This window comes from Drosophila hydei, unplaced genomic scaffold, assembly GCF_003285905.1.
Source record: "Drosophila hydei strain 15085-1641.00,03,60 unplaced genomic scaffold, DhydRS2 tig00008139-arrow-pilon, whole genome shotgun sequence".
Lineage (NCBI taxonomy): Eukaryota > Metazoa > Arthropoda > Insecta > Diptera > Drosophilidae > Drosophila > Drosophila hydei.
In genome coordinates, this window is record NW_022045847.1 from 1,195,156 (window position 1) to 1,208,174 (window position 13,019).

Below are 13,019 nucleotides of genomic sequence, written 5' to 3' on the forward strand. Positions count from 1 at the left end.
TACCTCTAGTCCCAACCTGACGTGCACAACAAGCACCAGGATGAACTTATTCAATATTATCATAGGGTGCTGGTGGACACTCTGCATGAATTAAACTTTGGAGGTTATATTCCAACGCTTAGGCAGTTGGTATTACAGCTCGAAAATGGGAAATTCATGGGTGAGCATATCATAGTTTCAAAGAAATGAGCTATTTGAAAATATATATTATTCTAGCTGTGACCGCTTCTCTGGCTTGTCAGGCTTTTATCCTTAACGAAGAAACAGATGATGCGGATGGCAATGCTCTAATTCTTGACGATGAACGAGGTCGAAATTTTAGAAAGCGAATGTACAAAAACAAAAGGCTACAAGAAAACGTTAAAAAGTGGCTCCCTGAATTTGAACGCTGTGGACTACTTGATTTAATAGATTTAGATGTATAACAAGATGGATACAAATATAAAAATAAATCTTTACTAAGAAGAACCCGATTATCAATGGAAGAATAAGAGTGGTTTGATTTGTCTAATAACAACAGCATTGATAATATTTATTGAAGATAGATCTTCAATTTATATTTCATAGAAAGTATTAAAAACCACTCGCTTCGAAAAAGATCTTCCAAGAAATCTCTTCGATTTCTGATTATACATTGTGTAGCGGTCGTTACGACTCCGAAACGTAACTGCGATTAATTTTCGGTACCCTCTCAGCTTTCTATACTAATTTATAAATACATGCTATATTATGTTTAAAGTCGCTGTGGTGTATATACACTAGTTTGAGTTAGAGTTAATCTAAAAGTCCCAGCCCGCGTACTCCTTGACCACATCTTTGTTTTCCTTGCGATGGCGATGTACAGCACTCGCCTCTCCCTTGGCAACGCAACGCTTCCGCTGATCGCGCTTTTCCTTGATGTCCATGTTACGACGTATGCGATCTGTGATCACAGATGGAGCTATTGTGCTGGCTGTTGTGGAGAAGGAGCGCTGGCTGCGTGCATCGTTAAGCATCTGTTCAACCATCTTCAGACGGTACATACGTGAATTAGGATCCAGACCTACCAGCTCTGGAATTTCATCCGTTTCCAAATCGTTTGAGCTGATGGAACGCGCATCATCAACTGGAATAGTTGATTGTTTTGTATTTGAAGCAGAGTCAACTGTCTCTTTCACAGGTTCATTAGATTCGTTTATGTAATTGTGCGACTCTTGTTCCGAGGCAACCGGTTTTGGTGCTGTTGCTAAAGCCTGATCGGATATCTCAGGACCAACAGTCAGATTACCTAGGTATTGCGTGCACGACTCAATGTAACGCCTTATAGCATCATCCGAATTCTGATGTGTAGGCTTGGTCTCGCTGTAGGATACTTCGTTCTCCAATTGCCTGCGGCATTCATCAATCTCAGCAGCTGCAGCAGGCACCAAAATTGGCGGCTCATCGTTAGCCAGCTGTCCCTCGTCGTCCTCTTTAGTTTCTACCTCTTCAATCATACCATATTCCTGTAGCAAATCCTGTTCCATTTCCTTGGTGAAGCCATAGCCTGTGCAATGAACCTCTGCATCCAAATCATCTTCACGCACCAAATCGCTAAATTTGGGATAATCCTCGCTTTCGTAGCCAAACTTACGTCGAAACATCTCACGCACGCAAGTGACATCACGGTCAAAGAAGCTGTCAAAGATTGAGGAGCTGTTAGTACGCAATCAGATAGTTTGCTTACCACCTACAATTGAGCATTTTCATGGGCAGTGGACATCATTTGAGGAAAGTCAATAAGTATGGGTTTTCCGGCATCGGTAAGCATCAAATTAAATTCATTGAAATCACCGTGAATAACGCCCGAATTACCCAGGCGTACGATGAGATTCATAAGATCATCATAGACCTGCGGTGCATCCAGCAACTCGTGCACCTGTGTCCTGTTGTAGAATGAAAAAAAAACAACAATGGAAAACAAATTCAACTAAATCGGGTTATACTTACATTGGCCATCCGTTGACTAGCTCCATGAGCACACAGTGCCGATTGAAATCAACGGGTCTGGGTACAGGAAAGCCACGATCATACAAAGCAGACATGTAAGCAAACTCTCGGGTTGCAGAAATACGAGAGAGGTAGAGCCACGATGCTTTGTGTCGACGTCCATGATAGTCTCGCTTTGATTTAACATTGCGAAAGCAGGTGCGACCTAGGCGATGCAGCTTAAGGCAAATAGGCGTGCCCTCCTCATCGGCAACTACATATATGTTCGACTCCTTGCCAATGCCAATTTGGTTGCCAAAGGAGCTAACAGAGCCGCGTAACGTAAGGGACTTCAAGGCGAGATAGTCATAACCAGTGTTGGTTAAACGATACCCATCATCTGCAATGCACAATACAAAAATTAACTAGGAAAAAGAGATATTCTACAATTTTTCCTACACTTCTTGCCACGCTCATAAGACAGCAATTTGTGCTTGCAAAGTTCTTTTAGCAATTTATGTACGCCTCCAGTTTTAAGGTTGGCAATCGCAGCAGCCAGCGGGCCTGGTACCAATTCATGATTCTTCATGCCCATTTCGATGGCTGTTAGCACACGAAAATCTTCTTTGGTGAGATAGCGCAACACCGTAACATTTAATTTGCCCATTTTATTAGATTTTTAACAAATTGTGAGCATTTATTTTGTTTTGCGATTTACACGTGCATGCAAGATAATTACTAAGTCCGATGCATCGATATACCAGTAATATGAATATCGATAAGTACTCACAAATCAAAAGTATCGTAGAGTTATGCATTATTTTTTCGTTGACAATACTCGGTCACACTTCGTCTGGTCGTCGTGTACAAAAATCAATTACTATTACTGCTGAATCTGGCTACGAAAAGCGCTACCGCGAGTAAACAAAACGCCAGTTAAACACAATTAGCAATAGAAGTTGTACGTGTTTCTGTTATAAAATTGATTTCAATCACCATTGGCTTTGTGCTTATGTTTGTGTGTGTGCGAGTGAGTATGTGAGAGCGGGCGTGCTGTATGTGTGTGACTGCGTATGACTCGTGCTTTTCGCCGACATACAACAAAAAGAATTACTACCCAAAAAGTGGGCAGTCAACAGCCGCTTATACCATTGCTCTATTGCAATCATAAACTAAAAAAATAGTGTAAAAACTACAGCAAACTAATTTTTTCTATTATCATTGAAAATATAAGCAAGAATGCATCCTTGCCCGTGATCGCGTGTGAATGTGTGTCTTTGCATGTGTGTGTGACTGTGTGTGAAGGTTGCCTTCAAGTGCAACAAATTCAATTAAAAAAATCTAAACCGAAATTTCCCCCTTTCTCCTCTCTGATTCTTTGTTGCTCGGCACCGTTCCCCCATTCGACGAAACGACACCTGTCAAGCAGTAAATTAACGGAGCAATACATTTGGGAAAATGCAGATCAAAGAATTGTAAGTAAATTTAATGTTCATAAAAGTTATTTTATCTAATTTGTTGGTCTTACTAAACTTGCAAAACGTGTACAAGCCGCTGATTGTGATAAATCGATTTTACGCTCATTTGCTCTCAGCTGCGACGCATTCGCTCTCTTTCTATATCTCTCTTGCACTTTCGCGTGTTACTATTGTCGCGTTGCCAACCGCTCTACAATTGCTTTAATTTGTAAACTTTCTACTTTAACTCAGTTTTCCTAAAATTGTTTTATTTTTATTGTTTTCGAACAAACGTTGGCTTATCTACAAGAACCGAGAGTGTTCCGCTTTCCCAATTATTTTTGACATTACCTAATTTTTTGTTGTTTACATTGACTTCGTCGATGACGTAATGAGTGGCAACGCCAACTTCGGCCATTGAATTTTGACTCAAATATGCGCAGGTTTTTACATAGTATTATTTTCAATTTTCTTTTTTGCATATGGCAAAATGTAAAAATAAATGAAACAGATGTGCCACGTTAACAATTGCTGACGTTAGTGCTGTGAGTGCTGTAAAGTTTTCAATGTCTTCTTGTGTGACTCATTTTTTGTCAAGCAACTTTCGCTCTCGCTCACACTATCTCTGTCTCTTTCTGTCTTCTCATTTACGACTTCATATTTTGTGCAACTTTACGCGCCGGTTCCCCAGCTGCGTTATCAGCGGCAGCGCCAACAAAAGCAACGTTTTAATCAAACAAGTTGGCAATACTGATAACGTCGTCTACGGTGCCTATTAGATATGTGCATGTGCATGTGAGCTAGTGTGTGTGTATTTACTGTTTCTCTCGCGCACTCAGGCTTGTGCTAAACGCCTGATGTATATGGTATTAATTGACCAGAGGGCTATTTAGGGCATTACTTTGACAATTTAAATGCTAAATTACGTTTTCGATTATAAAGATTAGCAAATTGAACAATGCATATATATATATATATATATATATATATATATATATATATATATATATTAGTATATGCTCTGTTAAACATATATATTTATATATAAGCAACAATTTGTGTACATTAGGTATATGAGTAAATGATATTTAGTATTGCATACATAATTTAACTATAGGCACATGAAATGCATAAATAATTATAATTTAAATGTGCAAATGTATATATATATTATATTATAACACATGCGTCATTTTTTGGATAAATAAATATAAATATTTATATATATATATATATATATATATATATATATATATATATATATATATATATATATATATATATATATATATATATATATATATTTATGCTTATGTCGATTTTTGCTTTTGAAAATGCGATTGCTAAAAATAATTAAATCTTTAGTATTCTAAATGGATGTAATTTGGAATAGAAATTTGGAATTGAGCGCGCTTTGCATTAATAAAATATAAGAAAAATTAATAATAATTTTAATTAGTAATTTATTGTATGTCCAATAATTTTGTACTTTGATAGCTGTAATTATTTTCATGACTAACTATCCATCAATTCTAATGTTTTATGTTTACTGTAAGTCAGTGCAAGCATCATATAGACTTGTGCATGTTTTTCACTTGCATTGGCCGAACTTTAGCCAATTTCTGGCCATCTGGCCGAGCGGAAATGGCTAGAAATATAAATATGTATATATATGTCACACGTAAAATCTTTAAGCTGTTATACAACACTGTTAAGTACAGTTGGTATCAAAAGAAAATAAATAAGTATTCTTAACGGTAAAATTAATATTTGTGTCTTAACCTTTGAGGATTATTAGTTGTATTGAATACTTGAATCATTTTAATTTCTTGGTAATAAATTCAGCTTAAACACATTTAAACTCAAACAGGTCACAGAACCTTTTCGCAAAATAAACACTGAAGAAAAGGTGGACAAGGCTAAAAATAACGAATTAAAGCAACTAAATAATGTTTTTTCTGTTTACCACAAAAAGTAAATAGCTTTCGTTAATGAAATTTTGTGCGGGCTTGCGGGAGTCGGGAAGGCAAACGGGACGTGGGTCGTTTGCAGAGTAAGCGATATATTGGTCATTTTTTTTGTATTTGTTATCGGGAATTGTGAATGGGAATACGGTCAACAGCAATAAAAGTGACAAAGTTGAATCGAGCTCGTAAACAATGTTTAACCGCACATCAGTAATTAATTAATGATCGCGAGAATGGGGACCCGGCGCTTCAATTAAACAATCACGATTCTTGTTTATATTCATTCCGCGTGCCTATTAAAATGAATACAAAAGGGTAAATGAATGGCAAACACGTCCGCAGTCATTTAGCTTAACAAAACAAAATAGTTCTCCTCATTTATGTTCGGATTATCTGCAGCTCGAAATTTAAGTGTTATATATTTTAGATATAATAATATACTTTAGCTATTTGCAGCTGAGCACACAGGGTATGTTTTAGTCGTACACTCCCAACTAGATTATCTGATTGCCAATGGCCACTGAAATATTTACGCGCTTTCTCGCAGTGGGTGCACTTTTTGCTCATTTAAACAAAGCGTTGAAATCTTTATGTTGCAAATCGATGCAACCCAAAAAAAAACAAATGTTTTGCACAATAGCCGAATGAAAAGCAAAAAATAGGATTCAATATGTGTTCAGATTGATTTGTTTTTGAATGCCTATGCATTTATTTAGTAAACATTCACATTTATTGCGAAGTGTGCGAACATTTGGTGTAATATTTTTGTTGCTTTATTCTAATCGTATATGATTTGCCCCGAATGTTCGATATGAAGTAATGAAAGAGATTTTTCATTGAAGAGCAGTTATAAAGGTATCAATGAGATCTTACAACGCTTAAATATCGGCAGACATTTCAAAAGTAGAATTTAAAAAAAAAATGTAAGAAAAAAACATTAAGAAAGCATTTCAAGAGAAAGAAATGAATAAGCAACAAGATCAGATTTTTAGCCAATGATGTAGATATCGTTTATTATTGTTTTTTAAGTATGTGATAGGAGAGAGCTTCAACAATGTTCCACTTGCAAAACTTTGTAATCATTGTAGTAGATAATACTGTACTTTCCGATATCATCTATAGCCATATTTTTGACCCAGACTGTCATGTTTAGTTATAGTTTTGTATTTATGGCTTGCGTGACTCTATGACTTTAATAATACCTTCATTTTATAGTAGTTTGTTTCTTCTATCTGTCCCATCCTCTATCTGTCTCTCTGTCTCTCTCTCTATCTCTGTATTTATCTATTGTGTTCTTTCCATGTTGAGGTCAATTTCCAAATAGCACACGCGCTCATTTTCATGGTTGTATGTGGCTGGCACCAGAGATTAGATAAGTTGGCCAGACTGTAAACTGCTCCACTAATGGGCCCAACAGCTCCAATTTAATAGTTCAGTATTTTGTTTATGGCGTTCAATGGTCTATAAACCTCGATCACAGACAAAATGTGGGCAATAACGATTTATTGAAACGTTTAGCTGTCTAATTATTTTTAACAGAGCTAAACGTGGACTTTAAGCCAAGACATTATCATTATAGAATGATATATAAAAGAATTTAAGTTTATTAATTACTTACAGCCGCGATAAAAATTAGAATTGCACCTAGATTTTATTATTTTAAAGATGAGCTAAACTTTAAGATTTTTGCTAATAGTAAATTTCTCATTTCTGTAAATAAACCTTACCTATAGTTGTGAGCACATCACTTTAAAGTATTTGTTCTTTAATATATCCCCTTCTGTGCTTCAATTATTAAATGAAGCCAATCTCCAACGACCATTCATGTGGAATACTTAGTCCAGACCGCAAACAGACCGCACAATCAGCCGAAGCTCGGCCAAGAATGTCTCTCATCTGACCAACTAACAAACAAACAAGCCCACGCTTGCATGTGTGCACACATACAAATTCATTCACTTTCTATTTTCAATTATGCCAACAAAGCCAAAACAATGCTCTTGTATTTCGGACCTCGGCTCATTGGATCGCACTCGCCTTGCGTCTGCCACTCGTCTAACCATCCATTTTTATCTCTGGTCTCTTATTAAGAGTTCTTCAGTATTATTATATTTTATATGATATTTTCCCCCTTTTACGCGCTCGTGACAGTTGAAGCACATCACAGCAATTTCCAAAGTGCCTCCCACATGTTTTTATTCTGTCTTTCTTTTGTAAAATTTGTTCATGTGTGTCATATATAGTATTACATTACAGTACTTTCCTAGGCTCATATTTTGCTTAATATTTATACTTGCTCGTGAAAAGAGTATATTGGCTTTACGAACCGTCTCTCTCCTGCTGTCTGTAAACTTGTGAACTGTATTAGATATCGTTCACAATTGTGTACGGATACCCAAGTTATCGTTGATCTTTTGAAAGATAGACAAAATTCTATTCAGTATTTTCTCTAATTTAGTTAGTTTGAACGAGTATTGCTGCAGTCGGTTGCTCCAAACATAACTCTCTTTGTTTTATTTTAAAAGTTTTCTGTACTATAATTTCTCTGCGTAGATTGTTTATTTATATTTTTATTGTCGTTACGCTCTACTTCGACAATTTTCATACACAACTCGTTTGATCTCCCACCACTCGATTGTTCACCCAGTTACTTAAGACCCTTGCTTCGAAAACTTATTTACTTATCTTGTTTGGCACCCAAATTTGCCGCAGTCATTTCTCTGCAATTGGTGTTTGTTGTTGCCATTGATGGTATCTTGAGTGACTTGAAGAAACTCTGGGTAAACGGACGGCCGATGAGTTTTTATGAGCAACATTAGTTTATCTGAAACTTTTCCAATTTGAATTGATTTAATGCAGCTGATTACAGTGACAAACGAAACGTAAAATAAGCACAAAGTTTTCCAAATAATTGCTGGGCTTTGAACAACTTTAATGTAAATAAATATACAACTCAGCGAGGCTTTAACTTTTCTGGCGTATTGAAATTTATTGTAGATGCAGACACTTTGTTATACATAATACATAAGCTAAGAAACAATTAACATTGACATATATATATACTATATATATATAATACCTAAGCTATCGATGCTTTCTAATAAAAACTATCGATACCATATAACTGAACAGTTAATTGTTACTTGAGTAAATGATAATGAACTGTGAAGCAGGCCTACAATTATTAAGGCCTTCAGCTTACGGGTTCTTACATTAATAGTCAAATATCGATTGATTGTCTCAAATTGAACTACATTAACTATATGGCTCAAACACCTGTATTAGGGCTCTAACTAAATTAACGAAATAATTTTCTAAATAATCTTAGTTCACCTCCAACCTTTAATCTTCTGTTTCATTGCGAAACTCTTGGCTAACTTAAGGACCATCCGTTTTGCTCACCAAATTAAGTGTAAATAAGTCAATTTGCACAATTTGTGAATAAATTGTGCAGACACGCCCACTCACACTGAGGCGTTCTGCGTGCAAAGTGTTGTCAAGCAAGGGGAGCGAACATTCCTTTAACCTTTGTTAGGTTGGCTTGACAGAGGTTAAGTGACTCGCTAGAGTCCAATAAGACAGACCACCCGATGTGGGCCGATTAGGCAGCCAATTAGCAGCACATCATTACACGTGTCAACAATGGCAAAAGGTTAATTGCTACTGGAAGTTGCCTCGGAAAACATAAGACCTTACGACAGAAACTGCCCCTAACAACAGGCTGAGAATTTGTCTCATTGTTCCTCCTTCCCAGTGCGCAGCTTGATAGCGACAACGAAGGCAAAAAAGGTGACGACACTCATAAAACGCGGCCAAATGAGAAACTTGACTGCGTTAGTTTTATGGGCCAGTTTTTGCACCTTGGCCAGTTTAATGTCTGCATCACAAGCTTGCGTCATGATCCAAAAAAAAAATAACAAAAAAATTTGAGCTTAAGTCTAAAGGCTTTAAATAAGGGTTCTACGCGCTTTAAACGCAACAAAAAAATCTTTTACTCATAAGAAATGTGTAAATTTAATTACGTACATTATTATGAAATATAATACTAATAATATAAAACTGTTTCCTTATGTAATAGAGATTTTAATTATTACTTGTAAATATAATTTATATATATCTAGGTAAACCCATGTATGATATACCCGAATATTTGAATCGATTTGATATGAACTCAATAAGTGGTTTACACTTATTAAATTACTTAGAGAGCAAACAAAAGTCGGCTTGGTCGACAACGAAGGAAATTTTTCAATTTGGGTTTACCACAAAAACCGCAACGAACTAAAGGCAAAGCGAATAAGTTTCAAGGCCATCGCAATTATGTTTTGAATGCGCCCATGCCAACAGCTTCTCTGGCACGTCTCTTGCCTCCTCGGTGATTGCATGCGTGTAGGTGTGTGAGTGTGTATGAGTGTGAGTGTCGAACATCGCTTATTTGAACTTAAAGTGTGGCATACTTTTGGGTTGCCTATGGAAATTAATTTTCCCGACCAAAGAGATTTCAGCATCCTGCCTTGCTTCGGCCTAGATTTAATTAAATACACAGTGCATATTAAATTTAAATAATTAAAAATTCCTTCTTTCCGTTACGCACGCATTCATTAAACTTCTCTTTCTCTCTCTGCAGCCGCGTGACTTTGCCATTAACCGTGGAAGAGGTAAGAGAACGAATAACTCAGCCTCCCTTCCAGTTACTATTTATGACGCCCACATTCTTTCTGCAATTTACTTCCACAGTATCAAATAGCACAATTATTCGCAGTTGCGGAGGCGTCAAAGGACAACACGGGTGGCGGCGAAGGCATTGAGGTATTAAAAAACGAACCCTTCGTAGATTTTCCATTGTTGGGTAAGCAACGATTCCCATTTGCAAGTTGTATTTTACTTAAACTGCCGTCTGTACCTGTTTTTATCCTCGTTGAATAGGAGGCAAATATAATTCCGGTCAGTATACATATAAGATCTACCATCTGCAATCAAAAGTTCCAGCGTACATAAGACTATTGGCACCCAAGGGCTCGTTGGAGATACACGAAGAGGCATGGAATGCCTATCCGTATTGTCGAACGATTATTACGGTAAATATATATTCAATCTGAAAACTTTTCTTCACTGCGAAAAACTTTGTTAAACTTCTACATACAGCAAGCCATTTAAAGCCCTTTGGTAAATAAACTCGGCTCAAAAAGATTTGGGACAATGGCAGACAATTTTGTTTGTATTGTTATTCAGCTTATATTGAGGGCCTAATATTATGGTACAATTCAGAATGTAATTTTATATTTACATATCTTAATCCATGCAAACCTGTTTAACGTGCAGCTAAGAGATCTACTTAATTTTATTGAATTCAATTTTATCCAGCTCATGCACAAAAGGCACATGAAATGAAAAGAGTATAATTAATGAAATGATTTTGATGTAAAAAAAATGATATGAGGACTGCATATTCAAATAAAGTCGAGGTGACATTTGGTTCAAACCAGCTCTCTCCCTCTCGTTCTATTTAGAAATATAAACTTCAATTAACTTTCACCAAAAATTTCAATTAAAAAAAATTTAAATACAACAAATCTTCATAAGCTTAAATATAATTATATCCGATATTAATAATAATACGATATAATTAAAAAAATCCGATTCTAATTTAGTCCAACTTTTTGTGAATAGAGGACATTTCTGTGTGTGCACTTTAGATGAATCTGACGACAAACAGACAAGTTTAGGTTGACTCGGCAGTTCACAATAATCTAGAATATATGTGAACATTATAATGCAATGGATTCTTAGCGACCTTTTGTATTACACCATTATAACTATTATTAGGATAATATCCTGAATTAACGAACATGAATTTGATTATATGCGGGCTCTTCTAGAATCCAAAATTCATGAAAGATGCATTCAAAATAACAATCGACACGTTGCACGTCGGCGACTCGGGAGAGTCGGAAAATGTAAGTGAAGTTTAAATTCATTATTTAACTAATTCGTGTTTTCTTTCTTTTTCTTCCATTACTTACACTATACATACGCATAAATACTAACATTTGTTTAATACATAAACAAAACAAATTTCAAAAACTATCTTAAAATTCATCATTTTAAAATTCGCAAAATTTTTGATTATGGAATTTCAATTCAAAATTTATTGGGTGCGTTTATTTCTATGTGTGTGTGCATTTGTGTTTATAATTTGGCTGTTAATTGTTAGAACCCCCGCTTCATGAATCAAAACTTTTTTATATATGTTGATTCATTACATTTTGCTGATGATTTGGGCGAAATGAATAATGTGAGTGCTTTGGGTATTAACTCTTCTTTCATTTTACATTTGCATTTATATAACTATTAATTTAATCATTACGTTCTTCAACATTTGCTACATGTACATGTATTTATTATTTCCTATCCAGCTAGCTACTCTCTTCTGTAATCTTGATCGCTTTGAGTGTAACGCTTCTACTTTGCACTCTTAGTAATATTGTGCTTTAAATTATGAATATTTCAAAATGTGCTTACAGGTGCACGAACTGTCGGCCGAAAAGTTGAAACTCCGCGAGGTGATTCACATTGATATTGCCAATGATTCGGTTCTGCCTGCGGACTACAAGCCGGAAGAGGATCCAACAACGTAAGTGCAAAATATTAGTAGTGTGATGAAATATACACTTATCTAATAGTGATATTGAGGAATATGTGTTACTCAATGTTAAACTCACTGAAGCTAAGCCTTTCCCTATTACCTTACTCGTAAACTCAAGTAAAACAAATATATTTTCAATCAGCTTCAAGGTATAGCCATTGTAACTTATTAATTAATTTAATAAATTGACAGATTATTTCGAAAGTGTTTATTGTTTTTTTTATATCCATTAATTAAATAGAAATTTCTTTTCTGCAGCTATACGTCAAAAAAAACTGGGCGTGGTCCTTTATTGGGTACGGACTGGAAAAAACGCGTAGATCCTGTCATGACCTGCTACAAGCTAGTAACATGCGAATTTAAGTGGTTTGGCCTGCAGACAAGAGTAGAGAATTTCATACAAAAATCGGAACGACGTCTCTTCACGAACTTTCATCGGTAAGCAAAGGCAACACTATTCAATAAAAATGCTTACAAAAAGACAATAAATTGTGTGCACTCATATATTTGCAGTCAAGTTTTTTGTTCAACTGATCGCTGGTACGGTCTAACAATGGACGATATTCGTGCTATTGAGGATGAGGTTAAGGACGAGCTGGATAAGGCGCGCCAGACGGGCTCGGTCCGGGGTATGCGTGCGGATGGTGATTAAATATTGTAGAAAATGTTTAGATATGTACTTGTAAAAACACAACACAACTATGTTAAAACAACAAAGAGAAGCAACTGAATGATAAAAGAAATGCATAAATAAATTAACAAACCTAACTTAAAAGGAAATAAAATATAAATAAATTCATATATTTATAACAAGCAACAACAAAAGCAAACACCAAGTGTAAGACAACAACAACAAAGCTTAGCTCTAGTGTAGCACCCATACAGTCCCAAGATAAAAACAACAAAGGCAACAATAGTACCCGTTAGTTAAGTTTTATTTTGAATATGTAAGATGTAAGCAGGATAGCACACGGAAATACACACACTGGACAATTGAAATAC

At 35.7% G+C, this 13,019-nt stretch overlaps 2 protein-coding genes across 4 annotated transcripts; one reads left to right on the top strand and one right to left on the bottom strand.

Moving 5' to 3' along the window:
- Nucleotides 1-484: 484 nt before the first annotated feature.
- LOC111599653 (serine/threonine-protein kinase RIO2) lies at nt 485-2,630 on the bottom strand. Its single transcript, XM_023315333.2, has 4 exons — nt 2,407-2,630; nt 1,969-2,347; nt 1,713-1,904; nt 485-1,656 (listed from the first exon to the last, which is right to left on the bottom strand). The coding sequence occupies exons 1-4, from the start codon at nt 2,612-2,614 to the stop codon at nt 780-782; spliced, it is 1,656 nt and encodes a 551-aa protein (XP_023171101.2). The 5' UTR covers nt 2,615-2,630; the 3' UTR covers nt 485-779.
- A 132-nt stretch (nt 2,631-2,762) lies between these two features.
- Nucleotides 2,763-12,786, top strand: LOC111599656 (phosphatidylinositol transfer protein alpha isoform). Of its 3 annotated transcripts, none has more exons than XM_023315341.2 (9): nt 2,763-2,908; nt 3,377-3,422; nt 9,999-10,029; nt 10,109-10,220; nt 10,298-10,449; nt 11,586-11,666; nt 11,896-12,005; nt 12,276-12,455; nt 12,531-12,786. In XM_023315341.2, the coding sequence occupies exons 2-9, from the start codon at nt 3,406-3,408 to the stop codon at nt 12,667-12,669; spliced, it is 822 nt and encodes a 273-aa protein (XP_023171109.1). In that variant the 5' UTR covers nt 2,763-2,908; nt 3,377-3,405; the 3' UTR covers nt 12,670-12,786. The 3 variants fall into 3 exon arrangements, with proteins under 3 accessions (XP_023171109.1, XP_023171111.1, XP_023171110.1); XM_023315343.2 differs by lacking the exon at nt 11,586-11,666 and adding an exon at nt 11,251-11,328 and having other exon boundaries at nt 2,764-2,908; XM_023315342.2 differs by having other exon boundaries at nt 2,899-2,977; nt 12,531-12,669.
- Nucleotides 12,787-13,019: the final 233 nt, after the last annotated feature.

Bases quoted from the DNA above. Each gene is read 5' to 3' on its own strand.
- LOC111599653 (XM_023315333.2), bottom strand. From the start codon at position 2,614: ATGGGCAAATTAAATGTTACGGTGTTGCGCTATCTCACCAAAGAAGAT. The intron at 2,348-2,406 runs GTAGGAAAAATT...TGTGCATTGCAG, and splicing joins TTATGAGCGTGGCAAGAAGT to ATGATGGGTATCGTTTAACC. The intron at 1,905-1,968 runs GTAAGTATAACC...ATTCTACAACAG, and splicing joins CTAGTCAACGGATGGCCAAT to GACACAGGTGCACGAGTTGC.
- LOC111599656 (XM_023315341.2), top strand. The intron at 10,030-10,108 runs GTAAGAGAACGA...TTACTTCCACAG, and splicing joins TGCCATTAACCGTGGAAGAG to TATCAAATAGCACAATTATT. The intron at 11,667-11,895 runs GTGAGTGCTTTG...ATGTGCTTACAG, and splicing joins ATTTGGGCGAAATGAATAAT to GTGCACGAACTGTCGGCCGA.